The sequence below is a fragment of the Sinocyclocheilus anshuiensis genome, unplaced genomic scaffold (assembly GCF_001515605.1).
Source record: "Sinocyclocheilus anshuiensis isolate Anshui unplaced genomic scaffold, SAMN03320099.WGS_v1.1 scaffold1341, whole genome shotgun sequence".
Classification (NCBI taxonomy): domain Eukaryota; kingdom Metazoa; phylum Chordata; class Actinopteri; order Cypriniformes; family Cyprinidae; genus Sinocyclocheilus; species Sinocyclocheilus anshuiensis.
The window spans coordinates 570,821-594,043 of NW_015553274.1; the positions used below are offsets into that span (position 1 = coordinate 570,821).

The 23,223-nt window shown below is 38.3% G+C and overlaps 2 protein-coding genes across 6 annotated transcripts in view; one reads left to right on the forward strand and one right to left on the reverse strand.

Moving 5' to 3' along the window:
* Window positions 1-794: 794 nt before the first annotated feature.
* Window positions 795-3,179, forward strand: LOC107668219 (DNA-binding protein inhibitor ID-2-like). Its single transcript, XM_016460019.1, has 3 exons — window positions 795-1,376; window positions 1,679-1,739; window positions 2,412-3,179. Exons 1-2 carry the CDS (start codon window positions 1,041-1,043, stop codon window positions 1,733-1,735), a joined length of 393 nt encoding a protein of 130 aa, XP_016315505.1. The 5' UTR covers window positions 795-1,040; the 3' UTR covers window positions 1,736-1,739; window positions 2,412-3,179.
* Window positions 3,180-3,248: 69 nt separating this feature from the next.
* The window catches only part of LOC107668217 (kinase D-interacting substrate of 220 kDa-like), a 24,144-nt gene continuing 4,169 nt past the window's right edge, over window positions 3,249-23,223 (reverse strand). For 2 of the 5 annotated variants that reach the window (XM_016460015.1, XM_016460014.1), the window contains exons 4-30: window positions 22,799-22,897; window positions 22,565-22,663; window positions 22,342-22,443; window positions 21,907-22,005; window positions 21,348-21,545; window positions 21,127-21,225; window positions 20,690-20,788; window positions 20,508-20,606; window positions 20,239-20,416; window positions 19,628-19,792; window positions 19,250-19,429; window positions 17,618-17,783; window positions 16,380-16,531; window positions 15,987-16,276; window positions 15,723-15,863; window positions 14,648-14,885; window positions 13,583-13,671; window positions 13,060-13,204; window positions 11,429-11,591; window positions 10,142-10,320; window positions 9,478-9,698; window positions 8,464-8,586; window positions 7,166-7,198; window positions 6,100-6,237; window positions 5,905-6,003; window positions 5,060-5,290; window positions 3,249-4,970 (exon numbers count right to left, since the gene is read on the reverse strand). In XM_016460015.1, the coding sequence (XP_016315501.1) occupies window positions 3,852-4,970; window positions 5,060-5,290; window positions 5,905-6,003; window positions 6,100-6,237; window positions 7,166-7,198; window positions 8,464-8,586; window positions 9,478-9,698; window positions 10,142-10,320; window positions 11,429-11,591; window positions 13,060-13,204; window positions 13,583-13,671; window positions 14,648-14,885; window positions 15,723-15,863; window positions 15,987-16,276; window positions 16,380-16,531; window positions 17,618-17,783; window positions 19,250-19,429; window positions 19,628-19,792; window positions 20,239-20,416; window positions 20,508-20,606; window positions 20,690-20,788; window positions 21,127-21,225; window positions 21,348-21,545; window positions 21,907-22,005; window positions 22,342-22,443; window positions 22,565-22,663; window positions 22,799-22,897 (4,944 nt within the window). In that variant the 3' untranslated portion in view covers window positions 3,249-3,851. The remainder of the gene's footprint in view (window positions 4,971-5,059; window positions 5,291-5,904; window positions 6,004-6,099; window positions 6,238-7,165; window positions 7,199-8,463; window positions 8,587-9,477; window positions 9,699-10,141; window positions 10,321-11,428; window positions 11,592-13,059; window positions 13,205-13,582; window positions 13,672-14,647; window positions 14,886-15,722; window positions 15,864-15,986; window positions 16,277-16,379; window positions 16,532-17,617; window positions 17,784-19,249; window positions 19,430-19,627; window positions 19,793-20,238; window positions 20,417-20,507; window positions 20,607-20,689; window positions 20,789-21,126; window positions 21,226-21,347; window positions 21,546-21,906; window positions 22,006-22,341; window positions 22,444-22,564; window positions 22,664-22,798; window positions 22,898-23,223) is intronic. The other 3 variants (XM_016460016.1, XM_016460017.1, XM_016460018.1) reach the window with 3 other exon arrangements.

Here is a 23,223-nt window from a genome sequence, read left to right on the forward strand (position 1 = left end):
TTTATTGGTATGTTTATATGTAATTGTAAGGAACATCCACCTCGATTTGATGAGACATTTAACCTCATAGGAGAGGAGGTGTTTTGATTTTCTTTTGGATTTTGTATTTAAGTGTAAGCATTGTACAATTGTTAGCATTATTTCTTTTGTTTGAGATTATTTGGTTAATTTTGTGTTCTATTGCAGGAACCGAGGCTTCCAGGCAGGCCGGTAGTAGGCCCTCATGTGTTGGTGGTGGGACTCTGTCACGGAGTGCAGTGTGTTCACGCTTAATCTTATTGTGAGTGTGTGTGTGGTGTAGTGAGACATATGCACCTGGAAGTTCCCTTTCCGATTATCACTCCTGCTACAACAGCATTGGATAGAGAAATTAGTTAATTTACAAGCTTCCTTCCAAAGGGTGCATAGTTGTTGTTGTTGTTGTTATTATTATTATTATTATTATTATCATTATTATTTACTCTTACAGTTAGGTGATGCGTTTCTGGTCTCAAATTGTAGCTTTTTACTTCTTACAGTTTCTAAATGTGTGAATTTCTGTCATGATGGTTCTTTTCCATAACACTGAATGTTGTAACAAAGGTAATAAATAGTTGGTTATTAAGTCTCTTTCCGACTGCATTGGTTAAGCTTATGGGGCTGTCACGTGATGAACGAACGACTCGAAAAACCCGAAGACTCGAGACAGGTGAACTACTTGACTAATTCCAGTACAGAACCTATAGGATGTTGCGCATGCGCGACTGAACGAATCACTCCCCGAGACGACTCGTTCTTCCCGAGTCACATTAAAGATTCGTTCAAAATGAACGAATCGTTCAAGAACGACCCAGCACTAGTGCTCACGTGCTGCAAATTTGGCCAATGTTGATGCCCCGGGTTCACAGAATGACGTCGTCTCATCGACCAATCCGCTTAATTCTTTATGCCTCATAACGAACCTAGTTCGGTTGCTATATAAACGATTGACAGCAAGCTTCCAGCACAGATCTGTGGGAGAATCGCATGTCCTGAAATTAACCACAACATCGTTAACCATTATGAAGGCAGTCAGTCCGGTGAGGTCCATAAGGAAACCCGCCTTGTTTTTTTCGGAGCATAATCTCGGCAGCTCACGGGGCAAGAGCTCCTCGGACGACCCGCTCAGTCTCCTGTACAACATGAATGACTGCTACAGCAGGTTGAAGGAGCTCGTGCCGAGCTTACCGCAGAACAAGAGCGCGAGTAACATGGAGATCTTGCAGCATGTCATAGACTACATTCTGGATCTTCAGATCGCACTGGACCAGAACCCGCAACCGCAGATCCTCGGACAGAGCCCTCCGAAAAAGACTGTCAGATCACTCGGAGCTGATATCAGCATCATCTCCTTCCAGGTAAGACATTTACTTGCATTTCATACTGACTTACTATGCTGGTAAGTCAAATTAATTCACATTGGCGTAGCCTAATGAAAAATCTTACGTCGCAATTATATAAGAAAGAACATAGAAATAATATGTCCAATGACAACAGCGTGCAGTGTAATTTCAGCATTAATAAAAACGCGACATGAACAATATGTAATGTAATGTCAGCATTAATAATTAAAAAGAAGCATCATTTATAAACCGATATGAAATTTAACTTGTGCTGGCAGATACACTGAAAATCATTGTTTACTTCTGTTAATTAACAGCCCAGTAACCCTCAAAGAGAGATCAACTCAGAGGACCTCATAACCCTGTCTCGTTGAAATGGTAAGTTAGATGCTATAACGTTACTCTGAAATCGACGGTTTCACATGAGCAGCTGCAACTAAGTTACACTTTTGCACGTGGGGCAGTTGGGTTGTTTGCCAGCGGTGCAGCGCACCTGTACATGTTTATTATACATTATGTACGGACTTAGACAGGGATATTTTATAACTAATAAGTCATTTAAACATGATGTAATGCTTAACAGAATACGTTTTATTACAAAGGTTAGAAATGTCATGAAACGTTGATTCTCAAAACTGAAGATGATTCTGAAAACACTCAAAGAATGAAATTAACTATATTCTGTGAAGCACAAAAAGAAAAGAAAAAAACTCCTTTTGTGGTCCACAGAAGAAAGTCATAGAGATTTGGAATAACATGAGCGTGACAGAATCTGAATTTTTTGGTGAATTAATTGTTCAATAATGCTTGATTATAGCTACATTATTATACATTACTATCAAATATATGTACGTCAGATGCTCGTGTAAACTCCTCCCTCTGGAGCTGTATGGGATTGCCCGGTATTTCGCTAGTGTTTACTTAAAAGTCCGAAAAAAATGTCCTGTGGCGCCAGTCTGTCCGGATCTCTGTCCTTTTGCCTTCTCTAAACACCCCTCTCTCTCTCTCTCTCTCTCTCTCTCTCTCTCTCTCACACACTATCTTTTGCAGGTGTTTCGGTCATGGAGCAAAAACGGGCTTTTTGTGTTTTTTGTCCCGTGTCAGACTCATTTGCCTGGACTTCGTCTTGAATGACAAAGGATTCCCTCAAACGGACATAAACAGATTCTGAGTTAGTTATATACGGACTTTCATATTCTTTCTTCCAAAGGAAGATTCAAAAAGACTGGAGCGATTTTAAAGGAAAACTCTAATTAAGCAATCTCAAAAAGCAGGATTTTTCCCCCCTTTGCTTTTATGTTGGCAAGATGTGCAAAATGCAATCCAGTTTGTCAAAAGGCTGCGGACTCTGTAAAAATGTACTTTTGTTTTCTCTTTCTGCTGAAAATGTGATGTTTATAATATTACAGAAAATTGTATAATTATAACGTAAATGGCACTTTTATACTGTACATAATTACATGCTAAGTATGAAGTCAGTGTCCTTGTCTGAGCTATGGTTACAAATGCATTGTTTTTGTTGTATTTTCTTAATTTTTGCAAATGCGTAGTTTATTAACTTATTACCGTTCAGGCTGTGAAACTAGTATTGTAAAGGGTGTAAGGGTAAGATTATGAGGGGTTTGGGACAATGGGGCGGGGGTTCAAAATGTTTCATTAATTTTTATTTAAAAAAAGTTTGTGTAACGGTGCTAGTTATAGGGACCGAGAAAACAATTCGTTTGCGCAAGACTAATCTTACTGCGAAAAGTATTGATAGAAAATTGATTCCTTTTAAATAGTTAAAATAGTCTCATGGGAACACATATCTACACAAGTGTGTACAGAAAGGCAAAATGTTTATTTCAGTAATTTTTCTTCCTCAAACAAAGACTCAAGAAAGATGGATACTGTCAATGCAGGTTTATTTCATACCATGTTGAAGACAAGCATCACAAAACACGTTTAACTTTTCAGGACAGCTGCCAAAAGTACAGTATATATCACAGGGCATGCAGTTTCTACTGGCTAATTTAGAACTGCAGTCTGGCACATGCTCGTCACTGCTTATATACTACTGTAACTTCAGCACAATGACAGCATGCAGGACAACGCAATACGACACATTTCCAAGCCAGAACGACTGTTAATATTCATACTTTTTAAGGGGTTTACACTAAGTTTGGGTGCTTTACCATGACAAGGTACTACAATACTTTACTTTGGGAAACACTACTGAATATTCATCTACAGCTGCGATATCAAAATGCTTTATAGCCATACAACTGGTAACATTAATACATGATTAAGCTACTAATACTGTACGGAAACACCACATATATGTAACTATAAGATGGTGGATGATGAGTAGGTGATGGACAGTTGTGAATTACGCACACTTCAACTACACTTAACAGTTAGAAATGTCACAGTCACTGTTGCGTGTATTTAGCCATGCACTGACACCACAAAACATTAATTATCCAAGACTGCTGTAGATCCAGACGTCGCCTACAGGATACTTTCCCGCTCTTCTCCGAAGGTGACAGTGTCAGAGGACACTTTGAGGATCTCAGGAGGATCTCCAGGGTTAAGCCCTCTCTTCAGATGCACCACACGGATGTTCTCATTTTGGGTGGTGGTGGAACCAGAAGTCATGATGACGTCACTTCCAGTGGTGGTGGAGCTATCTGTGGGTTGGCGAACGTTGTTTCCTTGTTGGGCGTTTGTGTTGTTATTGAGGGTGGTGTTGCTGGGTGTACGGTTGAGGTTGTAGCTCTTGGAGGAAGGCCAGCTCTCTTCGGGGCTGCTGGCCAGAAGACTGCATTGGTCTTCAGAGCAGATGGACATGCGGACGATAGCTGGGTCTTGGAGGCCACTCAGACTATTCGGCAGCCCTCGCTTTCGAGCTGAGTTCTCCTCATCCAGCTCAATCAGGTTAGCCCTCTCAGACTGCGACAGGTCGGCCTCTTCGTCTTGCAAAGAATGGTTGGGAGAGCTTTCGTTGGAGCGGACACCCGAGTCAGAAGAATCCTTCTTATCTGAAAGGTAATCCTTACCTTTGGCCAGAGATCGATCTCCAGCATCTGAGGCTTTGGGCTCGGGTTTCTTTCCATCCTTGAGCAGAGGGGCATTGTCCGACTCTTCAGACTCTTCATCATCACTGGTAAGTTTCTGGTAGCGTAAACCACCGCCAGGCTTCAGCTTCAGATCAGCACCCTGGAAGAGGCTCACCTTCTCTCCAGATGTCTTGCGTCCCAGAAGGGACTTTGATGACCCATGGTCAACCTTCTCATCCTCTTCTGTTATAGGATCTAAAGTGGCCGTGTCCGCCGAGGCGTAGTCTGTATTATCGGGCCCGGACTTACTGCTCCCTCGTTTTGAAACGGATTTGCGCGCATCTTGGTCACCTCCATCCTTCTTCTTGTCCTCAGAGCTGGAGTGCATTAGCTGGCCAACAAAAGGTGGCACAGGCTTCTCCATTCCAACCTCAATCTGAGCCATAGAGGCGATGTATTCCTGGTAGGCATTGTGGTATTCGGCCTGCTGCTTGTCTGTTAGCTTGCAAATTTCATTGGAGGACTCTTGAGAGTTGAGGCTGGACATGCTAGCTGTACGGTGAGTGGTGGCCTACAGAGGACAAGAGATGTTGAGATAAATGTCTAATATGGAGTGGTTTGGGAAAAAAGGGTTGCAAGAACCTAGGAAGAAATGCTTACCATCCACGAAGGGTTGGAGTGCCTAGGAGGCTCATCCAAGCCCACGTTACTAAGCTCCTCAAAGCTGAGGTTGAAGTTGTACATGGGTGAGGTGTCCGTGTTACCGACTTCTCCGTGAACGGATGCTCCAGTGTGCCTGCAAGACTCCACATGGCCAACCGTGCTGCTGCCCTGCTCACTAGGAGCCTCCTCATTCAGAATCTGGTTCTCCACATGACGGAGCTCAATCACCTGCACAACATCGACTTCATCACATCAGTATCTAGGGTGTGAGAGACTTCCAGGCCAGTTAACGGCACTGTCACTTGCATTATTGGGTCAATCTTACATTTCTTGATAATGTACATGCTTTTTGGTATACCTTGTAAACTTACAACATTTGTTTCTATGAGATTTAGTTGTGAATATTGCTAGGTAAAATTACTGAACTGGCTAACACAGATGAGGTTTTGTCAAATTTTCAAAGACTAAGTAGCAACAAGTGTGTAAAAACATAAAAAATTACACACCAATCTGCCATGCATGCCATTATTTTTGAGCAAAAGAGTTTATAAACTTATGGCTATCCTGTATTATTTCAAGCTATTATTGCATGTATTTTATTTATTTTGTAAAAGAAAACACTCTAAATGTGTGTAAACAATTATAACAATTAAAAAATATATACAACTATTAATTATAATATTAAATAATAAATATTAAACTCATATGAAATACATTTCATATGTATTCATATAATACAAAATTATACATACATTTTTACATTATGTATAATTTTTTTGTATGTTAGCAAGGCATATAGAAACTTGAACAACTTGTTATATAAATAATAGAAAACTACTCACTGTTGTCCTGAAAAGCTGCCAATCTCCAAAATTCATGTTCATCTCTTTCTTCAGCTCATCAATATTACACTGAGACAGAACTCTGCCATTTATGTTAGCCTGACAAAAAAAAAAAAAATCTGAACATAGTGCAAAAGAACCAAGTTTAATATTTTCTTCTCAGTGTACTTTTTTTGTTTGTTCACAAATGCATACCTTCTTAATGGTGGCTGTATACTGAGAAAGCATGTTCTGGTCGATGCCGTCGATAAGTCTGACACGCTCACAGACAACATCTGTGCTCATTGAGGCGAGCAGTATCGATGGGGTGCCTGAGACCACCGAGGCAGAGCCCTGGTACACACAACACACAACACACAAAACCATTAGTGCCACTCAATTACATCAGAACAGTGTGCATATGAAAGATCTCTGAAGTCAATAGATAAACCATGCAGATTATTAGAAAACAGTCCAAAGGGGAAGCAAAAGGTCTTGAATTAAAATTCAAAGAAGAGAGGGATCATAAGAGGTACTGCAGAGGAACATATGCAATGCACTTTGAATCTATTTCTGTCAGCAGGATTTCAAAGAAGCTAGTGCAAATCTAGAGTGATATGATGGTAAGAAAAACATTAAGTATATTGTAGCTTTTTAAATAGCTACGTCTAATTATAACAAAACCAAAAATTGTGACCTACACTACATGGACTATAAATACAGATCTCTGTTAAGGGAAAGTCAGAGTGGCACCTGGGTTCTATACTTTTAAAGTTTTCAAACAGAATACTTAAAAAGTTCAGCATCCAGGCTACGCTGTGTGAGAAGCTGATTATTTCAATGGCTTTTGAGTACATTGGCATCATTGAAACAACTGCATCATCACAACTGAAAGGGTATAGAAAAACATAGGATTTCTTAGTTTTTTTTATAAGGACAGAAGCTTGAAAGACCCAGGGGAAAGAGAGAATTCTGAGGTTTAATGACGTTTAATGTGACCAAGTAAACTACGCTCCATGTTAGCATATCACATGGGTATGAGCACTAATGCAGTGACGTTTTTTTGTTTTGTTTAGTTAACTGGCATATTTTAATTTTGACCTAATATTAAGCATCTAACCTCGACTTAAGCACCTTTAGTCCTCCTTCCCCACTCTGAGTGAATTTTTTGTCCTATAAGTGCATGCCGAGGTGTGTTTAGTGTGTGTTTGTGAAGGCACGTGAGGAGGGGCAGCATCAGCAGAGCAGCAGAACTTAAGCAGAGTCTAGAAGGATTCAGTACCTGCTTCTTTTTGAAAGATGGTACCTTACCCTGCTTGAGGAGAGAGAGAGGAGAGGAGAGGAGAGGAGGGAAGAGAAAAAGGAGGTGGAAATCGTGAGGGAATTACATTCATGTTGATGAAAGAAAGATGGAGAGAGAGTTTAAACAGGGAGCAAATGAGTTTCTCTGCAGCATGTGGGAACTGGTGGACTGTGAAAGCCTCTGGTGAACATTAAGGCAGCTGGTGCTTGACGTCACTAGTGCAGTGCCTGTTTGAACACTGGCATCTTGCTTTTATTCTCACACAAATTAAGCTTAAAATGCACCAGATGTCAAACACTAGGTATAATGCACTTTACACAAATGGGGTACAAAACGGGGACTGAAAATTTAATTTAAAAGGTATTGAATGTTATTTTCTATAAACATCAAAATGAAACGCGCACAAAAATGAAGCCTAAATAAGCTGTCATTTTGTGGGATCAAAAAAATGGTTTGTAATTAATGAAAAAATTGTCACAAATGAAAGAACAAAAAAAAAACGATTTTTCTCTTACAATAATTATTAAATAGCGTTGAACAGTTGAACTTAATAGTCAACGCATTTATTTGTGTGATAACTGAAAATAAAATGTGGGAACAGTTGTATACAAAATGTTAATGCACACTAAATATTATTTTTAGCAAATAATATTATTTAATTAAAAATACTTTTTATTACAATTAATTTAATAACAATTAAATAGACTGTCAAAAATATGTTGTGTATTTTATTGTTGGACAGTCGAGACTGTCAAGATTTGGAATTTTTAAGAATTTTTTATTTATTTATTTTTTATTATTATTATGGATTTTTTATTATTTTTAACTTTTTTAAAGGGGTCATGCAGACATTTGAGAAGATTAAAATATTTGTCCTTTCTGAAAAAAGCCTTTCGTGCTAAATTACAACATTTACAAAATAATTTATAATTTCTAACAATTCTCACAACAAAAACCATGAACAAGTATTAGCACCCTATTCGTACAAAGCGCCACAAAGAATATGACGGACTTTTCATATCACACATTACACTAAGAAAAATCATAAAGTATATCTGGAGCAACACCATGAAAACAGCGAAAATAAAATGATACTGACACATAAGACAAGAGGGAAGAAGAAACATTATATTCATGTTTATAAAAGGAAACACCTGCAAAAACATTAGCTGTAGAAGAAAAGTATGTCAGCAAGTAAAACCCTAGCAAGAACGTCTAACACTAGCGCTATCCATAAGCACAAGGTCTGGCAGCTTTTGTTCATGACTAGTACTTACAAGTCCACTGCTATGGTCCTTGGGATAGCCGGTTTTAATGAATGGACGTGGAAGAACATGAGCAGGGAAGAAGCTGCCAGCATACTGCCGCGGCAGCTGGTATAGATGTTGGGGGAAATATGGCTGGGAGACCAAGTTTGGAGGGGAAAAACATTTAGGGAATGAAAATATAACAGAAAATCATAAATAAATACTTGCAGGAATGTTCAAGTTCAATACAATATAAATCAATAACATTTATTACAAATAATTTCGACTTGCACTTTCCATTTCTACAATCTTATTCTAATCTTATTGTGTATTTTTTTCTTCTCTTAAAGAAAATGTTTGTTATTCAACATTATGCCACAAACGCTGTCAACTGAGCTTAAATTGTATTGAACCTGAAAGATTCCTTTAAATCCAAACATGTGAAACAATGAAATAACACTCACTCTCTCTCTCTCACACACACACACACACACACACACACACATACAAATACACTCCCTCTCTAACATGCACAAATGCTTAAAAAAATGAATCATTAGGTGGGGATACAACGTGGCACAAACATGTAGCCTCATAAACACCTAATTTTGTTACATTAGGGGGCTGAACTTAAGAAAACAAGGCCAATGCAAATAAAAATGATGCTAAAATGAAGAAAAACAATCACTGAAACACAAGCACAGGGAAATGAATGAAAAATTGTCTGGGTGGGCATGTAAAAATGTTTGGCATTGAGGCTGGAATAGAGGTGTGTGCTCCTCCAAGGGACTTCCCTCATCTATTAATTACACCGATGTGCCTAGTAGAGCTCCCTGAGGAAAGTCAAGTCTAAAACACAGCTGAGTCATCAATCTACACTTGACACTATTTATCAGTTTTAATAACTGGACCCATTTTACCTCAAATGCCCCCCAAAGAGATGACAATCTAATGATAGATTACAACAAAAACACAGTTTCTGATTCAGTTTAACCTATCAGAAATGTGCAATTCAAGTGATCTTTTGTGCGTGTGCGTACTCACCCTGTTGTAGAACGGGTGTTGTGGCCCGGCCATGCCGCTGAAATAGGCGCTATGGGGCTGAGAAGACACACCCGGCGGATTATACGGGCCGTTGTAGGAGGCAGCAGGGGAGCAGGCAGAGGACTGCTGGCTGTAGACTGATATTGGACGGCCCTCCTGCAAAGGCAGTGTGGGATAGGTGACCCCACCCATGCTCACTTGCTCCCGGGCAGCACGCACATCTAAGAAAATACAGAGATAAAAACTTGGAAATACATGCTTTTCAACCGGATATGACAGAGGTCAATAGAAATATCATATGATGTCCTATTCATTTTCTATAAGGTATGTAATTTTCAAAAACCTGTTATCAAAATTTGGGACGTTTAAATAAAAATAAAAAATTATGTGATTTTGTAATTTTCTAGAAATAAATATTACATTCAAAAACAATATTTATTATTTAAAATGCACATACATTATTACACTTAAAAAATAGTAAAATGAGTAATAAACTGAGTTTGCAAATTTAGCATAAATTAAGCTGTCAATGTGCAATAATCATTAAATTGAAAAACCAATCACAGATATAAAAAAAAAAATTATAATAAAATAAAATAAATTAAGCTGTACCTTAAGCTGTCAGATAGTGACTAGCTAGTTTGGGTTTAAATGTGATTTTTACCTGCAATAATCTCTCTGAGCTTTGGATCTAAATTAACAGTGCAGGGAAGAAAGGTGCGGATGTCTCGAGCCGCAAGCACTGGAGTTCGGGAAGAAAGGAAAACCTCAAAGCTACGGACATCGCCATCTATCTCCAGCAAAGGCTCCACATCTTTAGTGGTTGGAATATTCTTGCAGATCCTGTCAGGCAGTACATGAAAGATACAACTTAAGAAACATGAGACAATACTAATATTTTAAGGTTTGTAAAAGTTACTTTAGCATGTGTGGAGCGTCCATCACGTTTTTACTAAAACGATGCAGGTCTTGTGAGAATGACTGGTTTTAACATACCCTGGAATAAATGATATTGAGCCTTGCCAGATAAAACAAGTCATGATGGTTTTACTGAAAATGAAAATGATGCCGATATAACTCAGCATTAGCAGCACAATATCTTCATTTCATTTTGTGTTTCTGGGGCATGGGCTGCTTTAAGAGTGAAAGGAGTGTGCAGACAGCCAGTATCAACACAATACAGCAATATTACTGATGCTCTGGATGCCAAACCTCTTCATAAAACCACAGACTTCATATGTTTCCACTTAAACAGACCTAAGGGTTTTTAAAAATGCTCTATAAACCCCTCAAAATGTCAGAATACTCCCATGCTGCGAATGCATATGTTTCTCTCTTTATATTTAGGTACAACAAGATATCCAAAGTGATGGTATGCGGCATGTGTAAAGAAGTAAACAACATGAGTGCAGTCAGAATATTCCATAATCATTTCATATCTGACGCCATGACAATATCTATGCAGTGACTCAAGTCTTACATGAATAGCATCATCTGACTAATCACCGCAGGGAAGCCTATCTAATGATCTGGACCTGCTTTCTTTGGCTTCATCTGACATTCTGTGGCCTCCCATTATTCGTTTCCAGGAAGCTTCCCAAAGGAGACATTTTTCTCTAGGACCCTAATGGGCTAACGAACAAACTACATGCAAAAAAATCATACAGGACAAATACATTACATAAGATTACTCTGAAAAACACCTTGTATGTACACATTAGCAATGATCTGAGTTGTTGATCTCAGGTTTAAAACAAAACGGTGCGTTTCTGGCAATCTGATGGCTTTATTATGAAAGAGCTAAAAAACTACTGCGATAAAGCATGAGGTGAAATTGAAACATCAGGAACTGTGTTAGGTCAAATGCAGTTTTCTAGAGATCTACATTACAGCATCATAAAGGCATTATAAAACATAAATAGAGTCATGTGGTTTCTTTAAAAGCTCCTACCTTTCATAGATGGCTTTCAGAGTTGTCTGATCTGGGATGCCGTCTGTCTCTTCTAGGTACAGTATGAGCCAGGATGTGCGATATGGCCACTGCTCAGTCAAGTTGATCCAAGACGCAAGCCGGTCCCAGTTAAAACTTATCTGATTGGCCCTCAGCAAGCGGCCTAAACAAGAGGAGCATATTTCTTGAGTACTGAATGTTCAGACTTTATGATTTCATATCTGAAAGTTCATATTCCATTATAGTGACTATACAAACTAAGAATGAAAGAAAAAAAGAGAGAAAAGCAACTGTTTTCTATCGGAACACATTTTAAAATGTAATTTATTCCGGTGATATCAAAGCTGAATTTTCAGAAGCCATTACTCCAGTCTTCAGAGTCACATGATCAATCAAAAAACCATTGTAATTTGCTAATTTTATTATCATCATCAATCTTTAAAATAGTAGTGCTGCTTAATAACACAACACTGCCACTTTATCAATTTAATGTGCCCTTGCTGAATAAAAAGTATTAATTTCTTTCTTAAGAAAATATTACTGACTGTAAACTTTTGTACAATAGTATAATTCTGCAACTCTGCTACAATTCAAATGTTTGCAACCTGTCTTACTTCCGTAAGGTGATATATTTCAGAGTAGGCCTGTCACGATAACAACTTTTGTTGTGCGATATATTGCCCCAGAAATAATTGCGATAAGCGATATTATTGTCATTCAAAAGACCATTTTATGCCACTGATTATATAATCATAATGTAACAGCATTATAATGCAAGAAGGCCTACACACTTCCAAATGACAACAAACTTTTAATTTTTAAGAATATTTAGATCATGGAAATTAAGTATCAAAATATTAGATACTTTAAAAAACCGGAATAAATAGTAAATAAACATTTTCTAACAAAAAGTGCAAACTAACAAGTAGAAAAAAAGAAAAATGCACAAAGAACTTGTGTGGAGATTTTTCCATCTACAGATTTTTCCCTGACCTTCTTTTCTCTGTAAATTAAGGCTGCACACTATTGCTGAAAAACACAATCCCTACTTAGCAGTCAGATGCCTGTATGCACAAAGGCACAGCTCTCTAAACAAGACCATATCTGCAGATGAAACTTTTTTTTGTAGAAGCATTTTTTAAATTTGAACTAGCACCTCATGACTACATCACGTTATGTACAAGAAGCTGCAAAAGACACAGGGGCAAGTGGAATGTACAAAACATGGTGACATTAATTTTTAAGTAAATATAATGGGCAATATATTGCGTCACCAAAAATGATTGAGGTAATGTACATATATTGCGCGATAAGTTGATATATTGATTATTACGACAGGCCTATTTCAGAGTAAGACAGGATACTCAATTTAAAAAAAATTGGGTTAATTGGAAAGCATGTTTCATTTGGATCATGAAAGGTGGCCATTACTAACCAGACTAAACCCTTTTGGCTTTGGGGTAACATCACCTAATAACTCAAGTGATGTCATTGGAAAAGGAAAGTTGTTTCAGAGTAAGAGCAAGTTACTACATTTTGATTAAAGATTACACAGATAATGTTTTCTTTGAAATAACATGCAGCGATAAATCATTTTAGGAACATGTTGGCCTTAAAGACTGAGTACTGACCTGTGACTGATACAATGTTGAGGAGTCTCCTCATAGTCTGAGGGCTGATGTCACTGAACCAGTCCTCAGTGACGAGCAGTTTTGTGAGGTCAAAGGACATCTGACGCGTGACTGACCTCTGCATCTGTCGACGGCGATAAGTATCCTGAGGAGAGATCGGCTAGATTTAAATCACGCTTATTATTCAAAATCAATAGCATTAAGGAATACAGGGAAGGAAAATGTCAAGGGAGAAATTTGGAAACATTTTGTGATATGAGCATATCATGTGGTAAAACATTACTGTCATTGGATTACAGACAGACAAACTGCACAAGCACAAGCCATGGGATTGCCAGATAGGACAAACAATTCAATTCGATTTTGGAGTTCAAATCATCATGCTATTGCAAACATCAGATAAAGTTACTATCATATAACTATTCATTTTATTCATAATCGCTAATCATTATCTTAGTAGCCTTCTACTTAACCATAATAAGTAGCCTTCTCACATAACAAAGCAGCATATTTATCAGCTTACCCTGCGGTTAAGTGTCGTCTTACTGCCAAACTTGGTCTGGTCACCCAAGCTGTTCTGGGACAACTTTCTGTCCAACTCCTCATGCCAACCTACAGCATAAGAAAATTGTAAGAAATTTGCTTTGCGAGCCCCACCAAATATGTGATGATTGGCTGTGATTTTTGTCAAGCAGCATTTGATTTTCAACAAAGATATAAAAACTAATATGAAATGTTGGTCAGAATAGGGTTAGAGTAACCTGGTTAGTACACTATATTGTCATTAAACAAGATATGTTTGGCTACATTTTTGTAGACAACGGGTCTGTTCAGTTCTAGGAGACCACTGTCTTTTTAAATAATTTAATCAGACTGAAGGCATTATTGCACATGACAACTCAGACTTAAAATTTTATGAGATTTCATGGCTGAAGTCACTATATTGTCATAAAACACAAGATATGTTTGGCTACATTTTGTAGACTACCATTCAAATATTCAGGGTCAGTTTTTTTTTTTTTTATTAATCAGCAAAAATGCATTAAGTTGATCAGAAATTAAAGTGAAGACATTTTTTATGTAAACATTTCCATTCTAAATAAATGCTGTTCTCAAAGAATCCTAAAAAATTGTATTATGGTTTCCACAAAAATATTAAGCAGTACAACTGTTTTCCACTGTGATAATAAAAAAATAAATTAAAAAAAACCTTGAGCACCAAGTCAGCATACTGGAATGATTCCTGAAGGATCAAGTGACACTGAAGACTGGAGTAATGGCTGGTCAAACTTCAGCTTTGCCATCAAAAGACTCAAATTATTTTAAAATATATTAAAATATAAAACAGTTATTTTAAGTTGTAATAATATTTCACAATATTACTGTTTTAACTATATTTTTGATCTAATAAATGCAGCCTTGGTGAGCAAAAGAGACTTCTTTTAAAAACATTCTTACTGATCCCAAACCTTTGAATGGTAGTGTATATCAAGACACAAGGAAGACTACTTCCCGTAATAGTCAGTCATTATTTGAAACACAAGACATCCTACTGTATTTTAACCCCTCATCCCATGTTGATACAAACCCTCAGAGTTCCCGGTGTCTCCATTAGCAGGAGTGGGTGCACACATCTTCTTTGCACTGCTGAGGCCACGGCTGTTGAGGAAGACAGGCAAGTGGACAATGTTGCGCATGTAGTCATGGCCGTTGATGTTGGAGTCACGCAGCACGCTGTTTAGATTCTGGTTTATAGCTTTGATGATGATGTGAGGATCACTGGCGAAGGTAGAGATGAAAGGACCCTTGGAGAACAGCACTCTCACCTGATCAGAAAGACAAATTTGACAGGTTTTTGATATGGGCCTCAAAAAGGGCGATTTACACAACACTAAAAAATAGAACTTATGAGCGCCATTTTAAAGATTTATTCAAGCTAACGCTCACTTCACATGCACTAAATCCTCTATCAGTACATCAAGTCAGTATCCAAGAATTTCTTTAAATGTATGATAAAATAATTTTATTTAGAATAGGCAACTGACTCTTATTAGGGTCTGGATACAATTGACTAAATAGATTAGGGATGCTGTTGGTTACCACTAAAACAACGGGTCTGTTCAGTCTTTGTTCAACTAGCAGAAAAGCCAGCTCTAGGGGACCACTGTCTTTTCAAATAATTTAATCATTGCACATGACAACAAAGACTTAAGGTTTTATAAGAGATTTCATGGCTGACGACAATTCAAAAGGGAGACTTGTCCAGAAATAGATGGATGATATTTTCAGGCATGATATTTTAGACAGAGGTGCCAGTGTTAATTTAGAATTATTTATATAATATTATAGAAGCTATTAATGTTTTGAATTAGCTTTTATTTGTATATTTTCAGTTGTCATTATATGTCATTATTTTTTGTGTGCATTTTTTTTTTATCTTTATTATTTTTAAAAATAATTTCCATTCAACCTTCATGTATTTATATTTCATTTACGGTTTTAATAAATGCAGTACTTCAAAGATAATTTGCTAGAAATGTTGCTTTGCCAACTGAATTATTTTATTTATTTTTTCCATTTAATAATGATTTTTTTATTTTATTTTAGCTTTATTTCAATTAATGAAAACAATATTTAGTCGTTTTAGTTAACACCGTGCTCACCGTGTCAAGCATCTGTAGCACTTTGTCCTGTTCACAGGAGTCCAGACCATCGATGATAACAACTAGACGTGTCTGGTTCTGGGTAAAGCCATCTATAGACTTGGCCATCTTAGCCATGAGCTCCACTTCATTCTTTAAGACCTGCGAAAAAAGTTCAAATATTCAAGTAACAAATTCACCATCTGTGACACTGTATATAAACACTACCTATGTGTTACTCTATGTAGCTTTGTGTATAAGCTACCCAGAAGCCTGCCAACTAACCTTCATAAAGCCCTCACTCTTCAGCTTGTGCATCTTGTTGGCGGCACTGTGCAGCCTCTTCCTCTGGGAGTTCAGCACTGAGTCTGTCACCTGCCACCAGGTGCGACAATTAAGCAACAGCGCCAAACCAACAACACTCGCTATGGAAACCAGCACTGCATTCACTGTCTGGTTTTGCCCATCCACCTTGAAGACCGCCAGCAGGGCCATTCCCATGATCAAGCAGCCCAGGATGAAGAGGAAGAGAACAAATGATGGGATGCAACATGTCTTCTTCCACTTCTTTTTACCTGAGGGTAGACATGGTCACAACAATAAATGTAATGAAGCAAATAAAGGCTCTATTTACTAATCTAGTTCCTGAACAATCGAGAATGTTTAAGTGGCCTTTACCTTGAGTGTCCTCAGTTTTAAAGACTCTGAAAAGTCTGGTGGCCAAGAAGCCAAACTCCCTCTCACAAGCATCCGAGAGAGTAGCGATCATTTCAGCCATGGACGTCTCCCCACCGACACTAGATAACCTGTTATAGTCTGTGAACAGAAACCTGAAAGAAAAAAAAGATTTCAGTTCTAACTTCCCAAAGAGGCCAGGCCAAATTTTTTGCTTTCTTCTGCTAATATACTAAAAACTAACCATTACAAAAAAACATGAAAATGTCATCAATATACATCAAAAACATAAAAGTATGTATATATGTACACACACACGCATTAAAAGTACACTACTGTTCAAAAGTTCCAAAGACATCAAGATTTTCCAATGTTTTTCAATGAAATAAGTCTCTTATGCTCACCAAGGCTGCATTTATTTGGTCAAAAATACAGTAAAACAATAACATTGTGAAATATTATTACAATTTAAAAGAACTGTTTTCTATTTTAATATATTTTAAAATGCAATTTATTCTTGTGATGGCAAAGCTGATCAGATTTTCAGCAGCCATTATTCCAGTCTTCATTGTCACATGATCCTTCAAAAATCATTCTAATATGCTGAATTGGTGCTCAATGAACATTTCTTAATTTCGCTATATTCTCCATTATTATCAATGATGAAAACAGTTGTGCTGCTTAATATTTTTGTGTAAATCGTGATACACTTTTTTCAGGATTCTCTTGATGACCAGAACCTTCAAAAGAACAGCATCTATTTGAAATAAAATTATTTTGTAACATTATAAATGTCTTTGATCAACTTAATGAATTCTTGCCGATTAAAATTATTGACCCCAAAACTTGCTGACCCAAATATTTTGAACGGTAGTGTCTAATGTATACTTATTAATTAATAATAACAATAGATGCTTATTTTATTCATATATTTAATTTTATTATTATATTATTAGTAAATAATATATGAAGTGTATAACTATACAGAATAGATTTTTCAGTTTAATATTACAGTTGGGAAAACCTTATAGACAGCACTGATACTATAGCACTATGCTGCTCTTGACACTTTAGTGTCTTTAATGTTGCAGTGTTTACTGGTTAGTAAGTCAACACCACATCAACTGCTCATCTTGGGTGCTTGTGAGATTAAAATGACAAAATGACAAGTCCACATCAATCATTTAGGACAGGACCTCATCTTAATGGCTTAACGGTTTATGTAGAGTATAGGTAATTACCTGACAGGCAGTGCACGGGTGGTTTGTTCCGGCAGCTCCGGTGGGTTGACGAACATGAGTTTGAGCAGAAGCTCCAGGTATCCGATGTGTCGGGCCAGATGGGTGCTAATGACCCACGCCCAGTTCCAGTTCTCACCCTCACGCCTGCTCCCAAAGTACACAACCACTGTGTAGAGATGGAGAGGTGCTCATATTTTTATCATGAATACAGAACTTACTTTGGGACAATAAATAATGGGCCTGTTTTTCTTACCAAAGAACACATAAAGCAGAGCCAGAATGCTGAGAGAGATGGCGATAGCCAGCTTGGGATCCACGGTGAAGCCGAGCACTAGCACTACAGAGCCACACAGCAGGAGCGATAGTACCACAACCAGCCACGAAAACTGGAACAGAGGCTCCACCTGCTGACCTGCAAATGTCTTCATCTCATCTGAGAAAGAAATATGAAGATTTATCCACCAATAAATATACACCAGATGCAGCAAATTTAGCTCTATTAAACATTTCAAGCTCAGAAATAGCTAAAAAGCTAGGTAGGTACGTGCTGTACATGAGTAAACTGTGCTTTAAAATATCCTTTTCAGGTCACTTTCCTAGTTTAAGCCGAGCAACTCTAAATAATGCTCACCCTCTAGTTTCTTGAGCAGGAAGGACTTGCCGCTGCCCCACTGGGCATACAGACCCACACAGATGGGCGGCTGCATGGTGGGCTCACTCAGGATGTCTGCTAAAGCACTGCTGTACAGGTCATAGCCCAGCATGTCCCCATCTGACTCTGTGGGGGACAGATGTCCTAAAGGGGACAACACAGAGAGGGGCAAAAATACACACAGGTCATTCATAACCTACAGAAAATGCAGTATAATTTAGTGCTGAAATGCAACTACAGCAATTCAAAACATGTGTTTACTTAAAAGAACTGTTAGGTTCTGAACTATAGAGTGCAAGAAACAGCCTGAAACACTGTCCTGTATAATTTACAGCATTTGCAGAGAGAGAATTTATTTAATATGTAAGAAAAAGGAACATTATAACTAAAAAATAAACCCAAATTAATCAGAATCGAATCAAAATTAAATCGAAATCAGAATAAACCCAAATTAATCTTAATCAGAATCCAATTAATCAGCTTGTGAATCAGAATCTAATTAAATCAGGAAATCTGTATCACTATCTAACCCTAATAATGAGTGTTAATCAATACTTAAGCTCATTATGGAGATCTAGTCTCAGACTTACGGGCTCCAAAAATCTGGGTGAGGATGCTCTTCTGGTGGCTGCAGTCGATGTTATAGGGTGTCTCTCCAGCCTTGTTGGGCCGGTAGAGCAGGCGGCCATCTTTAGGGTTACGGAGAAGGAGCTCAGCCAGCCTGCGACTCCGTCCACGAATGGCGATATGAAGAGGGGTGTCCCCTTTCTTTAGCCAAAGAGAGCAAAGATTTCAAGTGCGGTATAGTCTCATCATGTGAATGTCAATTATACGCATGAAATTGTGACTGAAGTTTTACCTTGTCAACTGCAGACACTTTGGCTCCTTTGTCCAGCAGCAGCTCCACTATTTCTATGTTCCTCATCTTGGTGGCTTTGATTAGTGGAGTCTCAGAATCCTACATATACAGACAAACTTACCAAAGAACACATAAAGCAGAGCCAGAATGCTGAGAGAGATGGCGATAGCCAGCTTGGGATCCACGGTGAAGCCGAGCACTAGCACTACAGAGCCACACAGCAGGAGCGATAGTACCACAACCAGCCACGAAAACTGGAACAGAGGCTCCACCTGCTGACCTGCAAATGTCTTCATCTCATCTGAGAAAGAAATATGAAGATTTATCCACCAATAAATATACACCAGATGCAGCAAATTTAGCTCTATTAAACATTTCAAGCTCAGAAATAGCTAAAAAGCTAGGTAGGTACGTGCTGTACATGAGTAAACTGTGCTTTAAAATATCCTTTTCAGGTCACTTTCCTAGTTTAAGCCGAGCAACTCTAAATAATGCTCACCCTCTAGTTTCTTGAGCAGGAAGGACTTGCCGCTGCCCCACTGGGCATACAGACCCACACAGATGGGCGGCTGCATGGTGGGCTCACTCAGGATGTCTGCTAAAGCACTGCTGTACAGGTCATAGCCCAGCATGTCCCCATCTGACTCTGTGGGGGACAGATGTCCTAAAGGGGACAACACAGAGAGGGGCAAAAATACACACAGGTCATTCATAACCTACAGAAAATGCAGTATAATTTAGTGCTGAAATGCAACTACAGCAATTCAAAACATGTGTTTACTTAAAAGAACTGTTAGGTTCTGAACTATAGAGTGCAAGAAACAGCCTGAAACACTGTCCTGTATAATTTACAGCATTTGCAGAGAGAGAATTTATTTAATATGTAAGAAAAAGGAACATTATAACTAAAAAATAAACCCAAATTAATCAGAATCGAATCAAAATTAAATCGAAATCAGAATAAACCCAAATTAATCTTAATCAGAATCCAATTAATCAGCTTGTGAATCAGAATCTAATTAAATCAGGAAATCTGTATCACTATCTAACCCTAATAATGAGTGTTAATCAATACTTAAGCTCATTATGGAGATCTAGTCTCAGACTTACGGGCTCCAAAAATCTGGGTGAGGATGCTCTTCTGGTGGCTGCAGTCGATGTTATAGGGTGTCTCTCCAGCCTTGTTGGGCCGGTAGAGCAGGCGGCCATCTTTAGGGTTACGGAGAAGGAGCTCAGCCAGCCTGCGACTCCGTCCACGAATGGCGATATGAAGAGGGGTGTCCCCTTTCTTTAGCCAAAGAGAGCAAAGATTTCAAGTGCGGTATAGTCTCATCATGTGAATGTCAATTATACGCATGAAATTGTGACTGAAGTTTTACCTTGTCAACTGCAGACACTTTGGCTCCTTTGTCCAGCAGCAGCTCCACTATTTCTATGTTCCTCATCTTGGTGGCTTTGATTAGTGGAGTCTCAGAATCCTACATATACAGACAAAAACAGACTCAAAACTGGCTCAAAACAGTGAAACAATCTCTTTAACACAAGTCTTGCTGTTCTTTACCTTAGTGGTGGTCTCTGTGTCAGGGTTACACTGCAGTATGTCCCTAACCATGGTTGCATTGCCTTTCTCTACAGCCCAATAGAGGGCAGTCTTATTTTCCTGCAACAAACAAACAGTAGAGTCAATTGAATTTCTGATAACTCTTAAACACTTGCGGTTAAAATATGATTAATTGTGATTACGGTTTTTGCTTCTCTCGATATTGACCCTCAAAACATAACAAAAACATGAACATAATTTATAATTACTGTAATCATCATTAGGCAGGTAAAATAAACCCAGTGTATGAATAGACATTCTTGATTTGTGCTTATGTAAAAGTGCAATAATTCTGATGAAATGTAAAAAAAGGTATCAACTGTGATGATCAGTTTAACCATTATGATGATGCCCTAGTTTAAAGTTTCTCCACATATATGATATAACAGGCATGTTACCTGGCCTCTAATGTCGATGTCTGCATACGTATGCAGTAGCGCCCTCACAATCTCAACATGCCCACCTCTCACAGCTCCAATCAGCACAGTGTCTCCGCTCTAGAGGTTTAAAACACAATACACAATGAAAATACATATTATCCCAGGTCATTTTTATCCAGTATATCAGTTTTACAACTGATTTCTGTTTGATTACAGGTTCGTTGTGAGGTTCAACTCACCCTGTCTGGGATGTTGACGTATGTGCCGGCATCAAGCAGGTCCTGCACAATCTCAGTGTAGCCCTCTTTAGCTGCGATCATCAGAGCTGTGTTTCCGTCCTTATCAGTCATGTTTACATTGGGGTTCCTCTTCAGAAGCTCTTTAACCACCTCTGTATACCCTCCTCTCACAGCCACGATCAGTGCCGTCATAGAATTCTGAGTGGGTGAGATTAATAAAATAAGACCAACGGGCCCTCAGGATACTGATGGATTGCTGCTAAATCAGTGGTTCTCAACCAGGGGGCCAGGGCCCACTAGGAGGCCTCAGCCAACTTTAAAGGGGACAACAAGACGACTTTTTAAAGTCAATTTAAAAACAACTAAAAAAACAAGATATGTCTCACATATATGGCTTATTAGAATAATGGAAAAAACGGTAGGTAAAATAAGCTTCAGCCTACACCTTTTTCAGTTAATATGTAAAGTTATGTATATTTATTATGGAAAATTATGGGGGTTGGGGGGGCCTTAAAGTCAAAAAGGTTGAGAACCACTATGCTAAATGATGAGCAAATACCGCCCCCTCCTGGTCAACATCGGCTCCGTTCTCCAGCAGGTGCATCACGCAGTCGTAGTGACCCTTTCTAGCAGCCCAGATCAGTGGGGTGGTGCCGTACTAAAAGTATAAAATGACACATTTTGAAGTTAAATATGCAAGTCTTTACCTTTAATATATCTTACAGTAAAATTATTAAAAAATATTTCCTATTCATAACAAATTAAGATCAATCAACAGCAACTGTGGCATGCTATTGATTACCAGAGAAAATAATGTTGCCTTTGGTTTGTAGAAATAGAACTAAAAAAAAGCACTTGCAATGGAAGTGCAATGATTGGTTATTAAACGACTGACCCTTTCCACTGTAAGTACATTATTTTTATTTTGTCAACAACTTGTATTTAAAACAAAATAATGATTTAATCACAGTTAGGAAGGATTGGTTTAGCTCACCTTATCAGAGCAGTTGACTTTAGCTCCATGCTGCAGCAAGAGTTTCACAATCTCTGCATGGCCTCTACCGGCTGCCCAGATTACTGGGTAGACGCTGTATTGCTAACCATGGGAAATGCATGTCAAATTTTATTCAATGATTGCATATATTAATCTGGCACTATTTGGATTCAGTATTGATTTTATATGATTTGTATGTGCTTATACCATATGCAAGTTTTACCTGTCCAGTGGTGTTTGGGTTTGCCCCAGTCTCAAGCAGGACCGTGGCCACCTCAACTCTACCTTTATATGAAGCCCAAGTAAGGGCAGTCCAACCCCCCTGCATGACACAAAGCCACCTCACTAAGTTTTGATAATTACATAAGAATGGGTTTCTTTTCCAAATGTGATTATTGTACAAAATAAAGGACACGTATTGCGTTTGATACAAATGTTTGCAATTAGATTTTCTTACCATATCTCTGTGCTCAATATAAGCACTGTTTTCCAGCAGCTCTTTCACCACCTCCACGTGCCCCTCCTTAGCTGCAGAGATCAGAGCGGACCAGCAGTCCTATCAGGGAAAAGCACAGAGACGGGTCACTATGGAAACCACTGAACCACTGGCTAATGTCGCCATGGGAACAGTGATGGAGTGTGCAGGAGCTGTACTAGAAAGAAAAGCCCTATGGCACAATTATAATGGACACCACACCTTCCTTATACAGGTTTTAAATATATGACAAAAATATTGCACAGGAATGCAGAGAGGTTCCCACTGGGATTCAAATCTAATTAAAACCTGAAAATATAGCAAAAGAGACATACGGCACCAAATACTACAAAATTCTGAAAAGTATCTTAATTTCACAATTAACTAAATTCATTGTAATGATTTTA